The following is a 14,501-nucleotide window of genomic DNA, read 5'->3' as shown; positions in this document are numbered from 1 at the left end:
ACTGATTAAAAAACAGAAGCCCCTTGTCACACTAGTCATTAATATTAGAGCTGGTACTAAGCCAGGAATGAGAGTTAGATGGTGCCAATGCAGAAACGGAATTGGGAAGAAATTTGGTGCTGAGCTAGCCACTTTTGGCTACCACTTAGGACACATGGTGGGTTCTGCAGCTAACCTACACCAGCATCGATTTTCCCCTTCTTCCTAAGTCACAACCATTGATTTTTCACTAGCCTTTCTTGCAGCAGTTCCAGCCAATGAGCCATGTTTAGCTGGATAGTATGACTTAGGATCTTTGGGCTCCTTGAATTTCATGACCTTAAGGAAGTGTCATTATTTCTCATTTTGTAAATTTCTTGGGAGGTCTGAGAACATTTGGGTCAAAGAGGACCTGTGGGGAAGGCTTAATTTGAAAGCTTATTTTGAACATTTGGAACATATTATACCCAGTGTTAAATAGTGCACTTTATTAGCTTGGTGTTTAGAACATTGCTGGAACTCTGTATTCTTATTCATGAGACAACAGAGTCTGTTAATGCTATGAAAATGGAATACCCTCAAGAAAGAACGTTCAACACAAAAGTTAATGCCTTCTGCAGTGGCTTTGTGGACTGCAGCTGATGAAGCTAAAGTAGCTAAAATTGGGTATGAAAGAAAAATACAGTTCCCTTGATTCAAATCAGCTGATTTATTTATTTTTAAGGTAAAGATTGGTTAAAATACAGTAATATCAAATTAGGCTTTAGAGGTTTGCATTAATAGGTAATTTTTCTCCTACTTAAATGCTCTGTTTAAAATTTCCTTTGGGAGTAATAGGATGTTACCATCTGGCACATAAATTTAGGAAGAATTTAAATGTTAAATAATAAATTCTAGGGTTTTCTTCTATTCACTGGGTTTCAGTTGCCTAATATACTTAGTGACACCCCAGAAGGATAATGTGAATGGTTTAGAGCCAGGCACAAGCCACTTGTGACATCTCAAAGCTGAAGGTATCTGCCCCTTTCTCTCTGGCTGAGTTTCACTAATTGTCCTGAAGGTGAGAACTGGTCCCAGTCTTTCAATAACTTTAATGTTAAGTAGTAAGAGTCTTTGGCTAAGAAATTGTAATCAAACAGTTTAATTCTCCTGGCTTCTTTTCTGTAAATACATTTCAGATCTTAGGTTCTTTGTTGAAAAAAATTCTTAATAGTCTCTCATGAAACTACTGGACAGGAGAATAATTTTTACAGAATTTGCTTTGTGTCTAGTGGAAAAATGTAGATTTTGGAATCAGATTTCAAATTTAATCCTGGTTTTTCTGCTAGAAACCATTCAGTTACTAAACCTTTCTGAACTTGAGTTTCATCATCTGAAAAATGAACATAATCATGTAACCTTCAGTATAGCATTTATTGAATGTTTAAGACACCTTTTAAACATTTATTTTCTTGTTATTTCTTTAATCCGTCCAATAATTCCTCCACCTTAAAGCATTTGCTATATTAACATAGTACTTGGTATATTATAGGCATTCAGTACATGTTACTTTTCTTTCCTTGAATTCATTGGGTTTAACTTCAAATTCATGAGGGTATCATTGTCCCTATAAACAGCATAATGTGTTGTACCATTCACAGTGATATGTGTATCTGATTATTTTGATATCAAGTATATGCTAAGTTAGATAGCATACATAATATTGCTTTTTTCTCCTATATGTTCATGAGTAAATTGTCTGCCCACTCAAAATTCAATAATGTAATATTAAGAGTGCCTTTCATTTTCCATGGATGCTCATTTATTGACGTTCAAAATATTATGTGGAAATATTTAAAAATTATTTTCAACTGTGATTAGAATGTGATATATGGCTTTGAATATTTGGGTTTTCATTTAGAAATGAAATAGTGACTTAAATAAAAATGATATTATTTCAAAGGTAATTTTTAAAGTTCAGGAATATTATGATGGGCTTCTGTTTCCATAAAACATGTGGAGAGAGGTTAGACCAGAGCTAAATAGCAGCAACCCCTTTAAAAATACATTTTAGCAACAGAAGGTGGGACAAGAGAAGTCTGAAACTATAAATTTTCACTGTTGTTTAATTTTATAAAACTCCTTTCCCCGTCCTCCTCCTCTTCCTTTTTGTTTTAGGGTAGAAAATAAGTAGACTATAAGGAACCAAAATAGAGTGGATAAAATTAACTCTATAACCAATCTATTTTGCAGCCTGTTCTTGATGAGCCTTGGCATTCTGTAGACAAATGGGCAGTGAAGGAAAGCCAAGCCTAAAGCACTTAACAATCAAAGTGCCTGTGGATGACATACAGTATTATCCTGCACAGAATGTTTAAAGTGACTTTTTTTCTGCCTCTAATTTTGCCATGGATTTTGCCAAGCTGACCCCTAATATTTATAAATCAAAGTACTTCCATTTTTTTGATGAACTGTTTCCATGGTCACCAGTGCTGTATACACTGTGAATGTTTGCTAAATACTGACCCTTCAGTATCAGATGAAAACAAGACTAAATGACTAGACAAAATATTTCAGTGTTTCCAATTTCTGCTCACCTGGGCAGCTAAGTGCAGTTATCTGTACATGTCCAAATTTGCTTGTGTTTCTGTATAATATATGCTAGGGGATTAATTTTCTTAGTATGAAAATAAGGGACAATTTGGAGTAGGAAAGTATTTGAAGAAAGTAAATGGGATCCTTAAATGGTCTTCAAAATTTAAGACTACTTTAAATTGCACTATTTAGAATTTTCACAAAGTTGTTGCTAGCTTTGTGTGTGTGTGTGTGTTTTAAGTTGTAGTTTTCATTTGTGTGGAAGCTAATTATTTGATGACTATGTGGTAGCTACTATATTTATGCATGAGTAGTCACTATTTCTAGTTTATTTCTATCATTATCTTTTTGTGGAATATAGGTAGATATCTCCCCCCCCCCTCCCCAGGTTTCTTCTTCCCAAGTCTCTCTCTCTTTTTTAAAATTTATTTTTATATTGGTGACAGTATTACAGATGTCCCTTGCCCCCTCCCCTTTGCTCCCCTCCATCCCAGGCCTTTACCACACTATTGTCTGTGTCCATGGGCTCTGCATATATGTATATAAATTCTTTGGTTAATCTTTTCCTGTCCTCCCCACACCCCTATCCTCTGAGATTTGTCAGTCTGTTCCAGGCATCTATGCCTCTGGACCTATTTTGTTCATTAGTTTATTTTCATTCAATTTCACGTATAAGTGAGATCATGTGATATTTTTCTTTTTCTGACTGGCTTATTTTGCTTAGCATAATAATCTCCAGGTCTATCCACGCTGTTGGAAAGGGCAAGAGATCCTTTTTTACAGCTGCATAGTATTCCATTGTGTAAATGTGCCATAGTTTTTTTTAATCCCCTCATCTACTGATGGGTGCTTGGGCTGTTTCTAGATCTTAAGTACTATAAATAATGCTGCTATGAACACAGGGGTGCATGTAGTCATTCTGATTGGTGTTTTGGGTAGATAGATATCTTTTAAGAATTTCCCAGTGACTGTTTTTAGTGTGATTTTTTTTTTTTTCTCTCTCACAATGAACTTAGTCAAGGATGGGATTATTTTTGTTGAGATTGTGAATTTGTGAGATACACTGATTATTAATGATATTATATATTGACCAAGGAAGTTTATGCATGTTTTTTGTTATTGTTGTGGTTGTTGCCATTTTTCATCTTGTCTTATTAAAGCCAAAATTTATTGAATGATTTGTGTTTTAGGCATCCATAACACTTTTTATGGAGTTAATGCCTAGTTTCCTAGCTGTTTACTACTACTTGGAAACCTTACCTTCCTAGGGAGTGGTCAAGAATCTTGCAATTATGAATTTTAGAAAGTCAATGGTTTTTACTTAAACAAACAAAAAAATAGAGTTCTGATCTCAGGTGAGATGGAGTTAGCATACTCTTCCACTGAATGTGGCTATGAATCCTCAAAGCATAGAGCAGCGATTTGAGGACTCTATAAAGTAAATACAGCAGTCCTTGTGGCATGATTCCAATGTGCATGAAGTTCATCACCCCCGTTTGGTCCATTAACACCAGTTCCCAAACGCAATTCAAATTTCAGTTAACACAGTGTACAGTAACTATGAGTAACTGCACAAAATACAAACGTCACTGCTAGTTCTTCTGTCCACACATTACTCTGTAACTAACAGATCACTGCTTTTGAAGTCTGTTGCTGGTTGGTCACAGACAGTGAAATGTATAGTTGTGTTACCTTCTTGTCCCAGTGGTAATCCTGCCATTTTCCCAATGGTAAATAAATAATAATAATAAAAAGAGGAATTGGTCCACAAAAATGAAAGTGCAGTGGAGAAATGAGAATGGTGATGCTGGAAGCGAAATTTGAACCGTATTATGTAGGAGTTATGTGTGGGGCTGCAGAAGGAACAGCTGGTGTGGGGACAGTGGCACTGCTGCCGGCCAGGTCTCTGGACAAGCAGCGAAAGAGTTCCTTCCGCGAGGTCACTGTAGGGCTGACAGACTTTTCTAAAGAGCTCTTCCAGAGTAAAACATTGCATTTCTTTACTCCATGTATTTATTTTTGCTCTTCTCTTTATTGCCTATAATCATAACAATAAAAACTATAATTTTCATGAACATACTGATCTTCTCTAGGCATTGTTCTAATTATTTTACATATATTGTTTGTTTCATCCTCAATTATCTGATTCAGTGTGAAAGATGTGGACAGGAACAGAAGCAGAAGTGAAAGTAATATATATATTTTATCTGCACTTGAGGACATTCTTAGAGAGAGGAAAGGAGAGAGAGAGAAAGAGAGAGAGTGAGCAAAACATCAATATGAGAGAGAAACATTGATTGGTTGCCTTCTATATGCACCCCAGTTGGGTATTGAACTGCAACCCAGGTATATACCTTGACTGGGAATCGAACCGGCAACTTTTGGTGCATGGGATGATGCTCAACTAACTGAGCCACTCTGGCCAGGTATATATATTTTTAATGATCACATGTCTTATTTCAAGTGCCCATTTGGGCCTGGTTTATCTCCTTTCATAGATTTGATTTGCAATGTAGTCTGTCCTTTTGAGTTATAAACTTAAGAAAAATTCATCGAGCTTGGCTTATATTTTGTTTCTAATTAAACTTTTTCAAATAGAGACATCACAGGGCTTTCAGAGATCTCTGTGAGAATTTTAAAATTTGGTAGTTTTATTTGAATGTTAATCTAAAAGCTTATATCGTTTTATTTTATTTTATTTTTTTTATCCTCACCCAAGGACATTTTTCTATTTTTGTTCAGATAGAGTGGAAGGGACAGAGAGGAAGAGAGAGAGAAACATCAAAGTGAAAGGGACATGTCGAGTGACTGCCTCCCGCACGACCCTAACCAGGGCTGGGAATGAATCGCAACTGAGGTACATGCCCTTGCCCGGAATCGAACCCGCGACTCATTGGTCTGCGGGCTGATGCTCTAACCGCTGAGCCGAACTGGCCAGGGCCAAGCTTATATTGTTTAAAAAAAAATCATTTATTTACTACTTTCCAAAATTGAATTGTTTCCCTAGCATTTTCTAGTGATGACCAGTGACTTTTTTCTCCTTGGGTATTATTAACTCACAAGGTTATGCATATTTAAAGTTTCTACTTATTTATGTGTTCATGGGTTGATTCTTGTATGAGCCCTGACCAAGGATCAAAACCACAACCTTGATGTATCAGGATGACGATCTAAGCAACTGAACCACCCTCCAGGGCTTATTTACTTTTCACATTTCAGTTTATGGTCTTTATCAGTCTGCTCATCTTTATCAGCCTGTAGGGCTCTGGGCTTATGATATATCTTCTTAAAGTTTTAAAATGAAGTTGCCAAATCGTTTGTCTAACTCTATTTCTGAAATGATTAATTTCCAACATCTGTTATTCTTCCTATATTTTGGGATAGTATATAATTTCTCTTGTTCTGCAATTTTTTTCATATGTTCCATGGTGGCCTTTTTCTTCTACTTTTTTTGTTATCAGGGATTGTGTGAGTGTGTGTAAGTTTATTTTATTCATCAGCTTTAAGTTACAGCTCAGGATTTGTTAGCAAATAAGCCTACATAAAAAGCATGTTGGCATGCTCTGCTTCTGGCATCAGTAGATACGATTACTTTGGATCAACTCTTTTACTCTGAACAACTAGAAACACAAAAAAGAAAAATAGTATTATGAACCTATTGGAGACCTACCAAAGCAATGAGGAATTTTGCACTAAAAATCTGGTATAAATGGGAGTCCAGAAGGACTCCCTGCATTTGGAACTCCTTTCCAGCAGAGAGGCTAAAATCAGAGCTGTCAATAGACGCAAAAGGCTGAGAAGATCAAAACTGAAGTTCAGCTTGGCTGGTGTGGCTCAGTGGATTGAGCATCGTCTCATGGACTGAGAGGTCCAGGTTTGATTCCCTGTCAGGGCATGTGCCTGGATTGTGGGCTTGACCCCTGGTAGGAGGTGTGCAGGAGGCAGCTGATCAATGTTTCTCTCTCACTGATGTTAACCATCTCTCTCTCCCTTGCTCTCTATAAAAAAATCAATAAAAACATTTAAAAACAAACCAATAAAAAACAAAACAAAGCCAGAGTTCAGCAGCCCTCCAGCTTTCACTGAGACTCCAAATGGTGATTGACTAGGAGAAATGGTGAATTGAAAATAAGGGAAGTGATAAACTGAAAATAGAGTAGCCCTCACAGGACAGAAGCCCAGCTTTGAATTATCTTAACTCCTAATTGGATAAGGTGATTTGGGATTCCTAGTGACCCCAGCCTTACTTCCTCCTGGAAGCAAATCCAAATCTGTCCTGAAGGGTGAGGTCATCATCCAGAGCTTTAAATGGTTTTTACATTTTTTTACCTACAATGTCTATCACCTGATTTTATATATATATATATATCTCCAACCATAAATTATAAGAGGTGACTGAAAACCAAGGGAAACAACAGACAATAGAAAGATACATGGGACCATAAAATAACTATACTTATTCTGTTCAGGAAATGAAAAGACCGATTGAAAATTTTGACAAAGAATTGGAAACTGTAAAAAGAAACAAATTAAAATTTTAGAAACTGAAAAATATAATTAAACAAATCAAGTAATTAAAACCCTCAACACATGGATTAAACAGTTTATGTACAGTTATAGAGAATTTTTAATTGAAAGGTTGTCCAGCATATGTTATCCAAAAAAATGAAGACAGGAAAGGATGAACAGAATAGAAGTGAATAGAAAACATATGCTAAAAAACTCTCACTGAAATGCAACTGGATTTCAGAAGGAGAGGAGGGAAAGAATGTGGCATCAACAGGGTTTGAAGAGGTGATGGCTGAGAATGTACAACACACAGAAGATATCAGGCTATAGATCAAGGATCTCTATGAGTCAAAATTGGGATAGCTACAAATAAAACTGTATGTAGTCATATCATAGTAAAACCATTGACAATCGAAGTCGAAGAGAAAATCTCAAAATGGCCAGAGCTAAAAAAGGCAGATTGCCTTCAAAAGAAGCAATAATAAGAAATGGCAGCTGACTTTGCTTGTAAAAGGGTGGTGACATCAAGCTCAGCTGGAAAGGTGTGAGTAGAAGATAAACACAGGAAAAGTTAACAGAGCTGGTTATGTCATTAACTTGTGTGATCTGAAATCATTTTCCACTTCAAATCCTTTTCTGAGGTTACAGACTGGATTAGAGATTTTTAACTTTGACATTGTTTAATTTTATCCTGAGCCTGTGTCATAGATTACTGATATACTATTTAGTGTTCATTGTGTAAGCCCTCTGGTCTGTGTAATATGTTAGATATGGTTCTGTTTTAGTTGTATATACATTACTCTCAAGATAGATGTTACTTCTCCCAGGCCTCATCTGTGTGTTTCCCTGGACTGATAGGTTGGGTGCTACAGCTGTAAACACTCCAGCAGATTGGTATTGCACATATCCCAGTTTAGGGAAGCAGGGGACAGAGGGTGGAGAAATATTGGAAATATTGGCCTTTAGCCTTTTTTTATGTAAAGAAATGAGAGCAACAATTGAGGTAAATTCTTGAAATTCTAACTCTACTTCTTTTAATCTATACCTTGTTCTTTAGAAGAGCTAATCCGAACAACCGAAATGAAAAAGGATTTGCTCACTTGTGGTTCATATTGTTTCACCTGTGCTTTCCCTTCAACTGAGGCTACTTTCTTTCTGTACTGTTCCCCAAGGAAATCAACTGGTCCTCTCTACAGTGAAGTTCTAAACCTTTTAATTCTGTCTGCGTTTAGGAAACCCTGTCTTCACAATTGTTTTGTTTTGACATTCTCCTTAACCAGTTATAGATGCCTTGTTCTATGGATTCGTGCATTTTAAAAAAATTAAATCTGATTTTATTGATTTCAGAGAGAGGAAGGGAGAAGGGGAGAGAGATAGAAACGTCCATGAGATAGAAACATAGACAGGCTTCCTCCTGCATGCCCCCTACTGGGGATCGAGCTGGAAACCCAGGCACGTGCCCTGACAGGGAATCAAACCAGCAACCTGCTGGTGCTGGGGACAGTGCTCCAACTCACTGAGCCACACTGGTCGGGTGTCATGCATTGTTTTTATTAATATTATTTCTTATTCATTCTTGAATAAAATATCTAGACCTGAAGTTTCTCAGCAATTCAGGGTACATGGATTTTCCTTAGTTTACTCTTTGTTCCCTGAGGTTTTAGTTTAATCCTCTTTTCAAGTATCTAGCTGTGGAGGCATTATTTTAGTAGTTAGTGTGTTTTTATTTAATGTAGCTCTTTAAGACTAAAACAATATCTTCTTATGTCCCTGCTGGCTGACTCCCTAATAATCTGAAGAGAGCATTTGGACAATTGTAATCTCTGTGTACTAGCAATTCGACATCAGGCCACACAGTTTCCTGGGATTTGAAATCTTTGAATGAATGAAAGATGTTCCCATGTAGAGCTGGACACATTGTTTTAAAAGCAGCAGTCACTGTGCCAGCTGTTCAGATTCCTGTTTGTTACAGATCTGGGGCTTCTGAAGGAATGTTTATAAGAGAGGAGGGCTTTCTCTCTTTGCAGGTGTGTTGGCCTTGCCATGTGTCTAAGCATGTGTGGCACGTCAGGTGGAAAATGCAGTCTGGTTTTGTAAGCCCTTAGATAGGCATCTCTTTTACATGCTGGTAATAAAAAGATGGAATAGGTAGTGACAGATGTTCTTTAAAACCTGAGGCTAGAATTGGTTCTTAAAATATTTATGTTTACTATTTTTATATTTCCTAACATAAATTAGTTCAAAATTTTCTCTGATATAAATTATCTTTGGGAATCCAGATATTTTAAAAATAGCTTTTAAAATGTCTAGTCTATTTGTATTTGGAAGTTGTTAAAAGAGAATAAATCTCCCTTCATTGTATTCTTTAATTTAGTTAAAAGAAAACTTGGAACAATCAATAGGCGAACTGCGGAGCCAACGTGTATTGAGAAACTCAGGAGGGAGAAGTATTTCTGTTACAAGTCTGAGTGCAAGTGACCTTGATGGTGGCACTGTGACAGGTAAACTCCACAGATGCTCTGAAAACCCTTTTTCATTTAGAAAAGATTCCTGAAGTTCACAGTGAATATATTTAGTCTTTGGATAATTACAATTCATACCTAAAATCATACACATGGGTGTTAAAAGATAAAGTCAAGGATTTTATAGTGAATATTTAAAAATATGTTTAATAGTACTCTGTTCTTATGAGTCTATTTCTTGTGTTGCTATGGGACTCCGTAGCCCACGTAGATCTTTGCCTGACAAAACTTGGATTTAAGCATCTGCTATCAAGAAAAACAAACACAAAAATAGGGTTTACTATGTGGTACACTTTCCGGATCAGGAGTCCTAGTTTCATAGTTTTTCACATATCTCATTATGAAATATCCTATGATGCTTGTTAAGAATAGGTGAACTTTATCCTTGGTATGCAGCGAGAATTCAGTGGCTGGATTAAAGGTGAAAACACTTCATTTGCCTGCAGTTATCTTACTAGTACTTTTCTACAACACTGAAGTTTATGTTTGAATAAAAAAAGACAGAATAGAAAAGTCTGCAGTGGAGAGAGTTGATTTAGATAGAGTATCTCACATTGTTAATATTGCTATTAATCATGATAAGGATTACAAATTGGACACAGTCAGCTATTCTTCTTTATGTAGTTTTTATTGATTTTTAAATGCCATTTCTGTTTAGATTAATTTGTTATTTAAAAATTTCTGTTATTTTAGGAGTCTTAAAAGTTACTTTTATTTAGCAATTATTTTTGTATAAGAGAAAATATATTGCTTCTTTGAAAAGTATAGCAAATTAGAACTTTTAATTAGCGCTTTAAGAGCAAGATTAGTGCCAATTTTGTGGAATTTTATGACCACAGTAATATACTTGGGAAATAATCTGGGCTAAGGTCACGTGTGTATATTCATGTCTTCTGGGTATTTACTGAGTCAAATTTTAGATTGTTTCCTCCCATGCAGTATTTTTATCCTCTTCCTTTTCTTTCATTTGTAAAGAAAGCCACCGTTTTCCACCTACCTCACCTCTCAAGGACTATGGGGATCAACAGGGTAGTAAACGAATTAGATCCAGAGCTGGTGTCCGGTTTGTTCGGGAGACTGAGGACGTGGGCCAGGTACTTGTACTGTACCATTCTGTGATCTGTATTCCTTACATTTCTATATAAATGACTGACACTTCAATTTTATGGCTATATTTTAACTGAGGGTTTCATCATCAGTAACTTTGTACTGATTTTTTAAAAAACCAAGTAAACTATTTTATTTTTAATGTACTAATCATGAGCCTATATTTATTTTGAATTTCGTTATGGAGGGTTATCTTTTGTGGAAAAGTTTAAAAGTGAGTTTACCTGGACATACTTTCTTTCCTTGTGCAGGGGGCTCACTCTTCTGTAAGCCTTGCTAAGTCAGCTATTTTCTGTTTTGCTAAGTTTGGCTTAGTATGAACAAGTTAGTCCTTGTGTGGTTAACCTATTGATTTTTCCATTAGTGTTTTTCTGATTGTTGAATCATCAGTGGAACTGGAACTACTTTCTATTAAGCAAGAAATTCCATGCTTTTTCTAGGTATTCACTAAAGATTTCAGAAGTATTTGTTCAATGGTCATATTTCTTTTTCCGCTTCTTTAAATTTCTCCACTGAACAAGCATTTTTGTTGTTGAACAACAAACATTTTTGTTGTTGTTACCTTGGGCTGCTAAATTAATTAGGTAAGGGCTAGGGAATATTGCTGACTTTGACATCTTTGTTTTGGTAGTTTTAGGACTGAGGGTTCTGGGTTTGCTAGGATGCTCGTCTGTAGCTTCCACTTGTTACAGCAAAAGACAAAGAGATAACTGAACCCAGTGCATTAGAAGACACCTTGTAGAAACTTTTCCTTCACTAGGTTATATTTTTGGTAGTTATAACTTGCTAGCATGAATGACATGATTAAACCTAGAACAGAGAACAATATCCTAACATTACTCATTTACTCTTTCATTTTACTTATTTAGTTCCCCTGTCCTGGGAAAGTACTTGTGCTTGGAAACAGTGATGAGGAAAAACCTTGCCTTTTCGTGAACTTATAATCTGGAGTGGGAGCTAGATATTAATGCAATAAGGGCATAAACTTATCCACAATTAGGTGCAGAGATGCGTACTCTAACAGAAGCGGCATAGGGCTCTGGGAATGTGTAGTACAGGGACCTGCCCCAGTCAGGGAAGGCTTCCCGAAGAATGAGCAGCTGATGAGCTGAGATCCAAAGGTTCAGTAAGAGTCATTCAAGGTAGACCAAATACCTTGGCAGGAAGGAGGGATAGCACCTGTGAGTAAATTAAAGGCCCTGTGACTAAAGAAATACGAAGTGCTGAGACTATGCACAACCTTGTAAGGAAGTGACGACTATTTTGAAAAATTCACTCTGGCTCCAGTGTTGAAAATGGAGTCAATGTGGGCAAATCAATTAGGAACATATTGCTGTATCCTGGGTGTGACACCATGGTCATTTGAATGAGGAGAAATGGAATTGGAAAGAAGTAGGGGGCAGATTTAAAAGCTATTTGGTGGACAAAATGAAAGGTCTTGAAGATCAGATGACTGGGGAGGGTGGGGATGAATGAAATGGAGGTGTCAAAGATGAATCCTAGGATTCTGGTTTGCAACTGGGAAAATCATGGTGGCAAAACCTAAGTGAATGACCTGTTGTTTATCCACTGTATTACTTCCACTCCTTTCCCTTTAATTATTCCTCCTTATTTTAAGTCCATTTTCTTAAGATGACCTTTAGCTCTACACGACTGTGTAACATTTGTGGTTTTGTTTACTTACCTGCCTCCTGTGTTAAATTGTGAACCACTGTTTCCTAGCACATTTGTTGGCACTGATTAGTTGTTCAACGTGCATTTGTTGAAATGGATCAATTTGTTGTTTCTGCAAGTCTGTATAACTTAAAATTTTTTATTATAAATTATAGCATACACATACATATATAAGTAAATATTTACAATTAAAAGTACAGTAATATGAAAGGAAATCCATGTAACCACCATCAAGGCCAAGAAATAGATCATTATTATACCCCTAAAGCCTCTTTTTACGTTCCTTCTTTCCCCAAGTGCTATTGACTATCTTGATGTTTTGTGTTAATCATTATCTTGCTTTTTAAAAAACGTTATTGCCCTGGCTGTTTTGGCTCAGCAGTTAGAGCGTCGGCCTGTAGACCAAAGAGTCTAGGGTTCGATTCCGGTCAAGGGCACATACCTCGGTTGAGGTTTGGTGCTGGGCCCTGGTCAGGGTCGTGTGGGAGGCAACCAGTCGATGTATCTCTCTCACTTTGATGTTTCTCTCTCATTCCCTCTCTTCCCTTCCTCCCACTCTATCTGAAGATAAATGGAAAGATATCCTCAGATGAGGATTTAAAAAAAAAAATCACTTTGCCCTGGCTGGTTTGGCTCAGTGTTTGAAGCATTGGCCTGTGGACCAAAGAGTCCTGGGTTCGGTTCCTGCTAGGGGCATGTACCAAAAAAATAAAAAATAAATAAAAATCACTTGTACTACATACATCATGTTTAGTATTGCCTGCTTTTAAACTTTATCTAAAAGGAATAATACTGTAGACCTTCTTTTGTAACTTTTTCCACTTGATGTTATGTTTTTGACATTCAGCCTTACAAATGTGTAGGTAGATTTGATTTTCATTTCACTGTATAGGATGCGTGACTGGAGGAATATATCATAATTTACTTATTTCCATTCTATTTTTAATGGACTTTTGGTTTGTTTTCCATGTTGTTGTTATGAAGGGTGCTGCTCCAAATATTCTTTTACGTGGTTCCTGGTGCACGTGGGCAAGAGTTTCTCTGCAGCATGGTTGGCACTCTGTAGGGTGTGGTCTGCGTGAACAAAGTTCTGTTTTATCACAGTCATGCTCATTTGTTTATGGCTACTTTTGTGCTGTAATAGAAGAGTTGAATAATTGTGGCAGAGACCACAAAAACCTGAAATATTTGCTATTGTACCCTTTACAGGAGAAGTTTGCTGACTCCTTTTCTAAGAGATCTCTAAGGAGTGGAATTATTGTACTGGAGAGATGTGATGTTAATGTTATATATTACTTTTTAACAATTGCTTTTCTTTGGAAAGAATATTTTATTTCCTTCAGAGTAGACATAAATTTTATTCAATCTTAATAACATTATAAGATGTTGGGCCTTATTCATAAAGAACAAGTTCTTATACTTCCCTTCAGTGAATCTTCATTGAAGAATTCAATAAACCCTAAATGGATGACTGTGTTTTGCCTTTTCTAGCTGCATGCATTTCATCAGTCCCTGCGAGACCTCAGCAGTGAACAAGTTCGCCTTGGAGATGATCTCAACCGGGAACTTTCCAGAAGAAGCAGGTAAAAGTAGAGTATGGTTTTCACTGGAGGCATGAATTATTAGAAGAATAAAATAAGTTCTATCAATCACATGTTTACATGAATTTAAAAAACTGTGCTGTGTTTTTATACCAGTACTTTAAAATTTATTAATAGAGCAGTCCAAGACCCTTTGAATTTAGAATGTATCATGATTCATTGTTAGACAAATTAATTTCATATTTTTAAAAACATTTTAACTTCTTACAGTGGAATGCTAACATTGCAGAGAGATACATTGTAAGACCTTAGCAAAGAGGAAAGTTTACAAGTACATTGGATAGAGAGAGGAATAGGCAGACAGACACAGAGACCGCCTGACAATGGAGCTATAAAATAAAAAGTATAATGTGGAGTTTGTCGATTGATGGACATGACCCATTGTAGAATCTGATATTTTAGCTTTCAGTTGAAATCTTGAAAGCCACTGCCCAGTCTTTGCAATTTTGTCAATTCTGGGTAGTCCCCAAGAAGTGTCACTTTATTTAAAATTCTTCACTGTCTTTTCATTTTCATCATCAGCCATGACAGTTGA

At 36.4% G+C, this 14,501-nt stretch overlaps 1 protein-coding gene across 5 annotated transcripts in view; it reads left to right on the top strand.

Moving 5' to 3' along the window:
* The window catches only part of CEP128 (centrosomal protein 128), a 381,990-nt gene that overhangs the window by 34,629 nt on the left and 332,860 nt on the right, over positions 1–14,501 (top strand). For 4 of the 5 annotated variants that reach the window (XR_004961115.1, XM_036274522.1, XM_036274511.1 and 1 more), the window contains 3 exons: positions 9,437–9,563; positions 10,560–10,678; positions 13,857–13,948. Coding sequence is in view for 4 of the 5 variants with exons in the window: in XM_036274522.1 (XP_036130415.1) it covers positions 9,437–9,563; positions 10,560–10,678; positions 13,857–13,948 (338 nt within the window). In the remaining variant the exon portion in view is untranslated. The remainder of the gene's footprint in view (positions 1–9,436; positions 9,564–10,559; positions 10,679–13,856; positions 13,949–14,501) is intronic. The other variant, XM_036274531.1, reaches the window with a different exon arrangement.

Source organism: Molossus molossus, unplaced genomic scaffold, assembly GCF_014108415.1.
Source record: "Molossus molossus isolate mMolMol1 unplaced genomic scaffold, mMolMol1.p scaffold_m16_p_1, whole genome shotgun sequence".
In the NCBI taxonomy this organism is placed as follows: Eukaryota; Metazoa; Chordata; class Mammalia; order Chiroptera; family Molossidae; genus Molossus; species Molossus molossus.
This window is presented reverse-complemented; position numbering and strand designations above follow the sequence as displayed.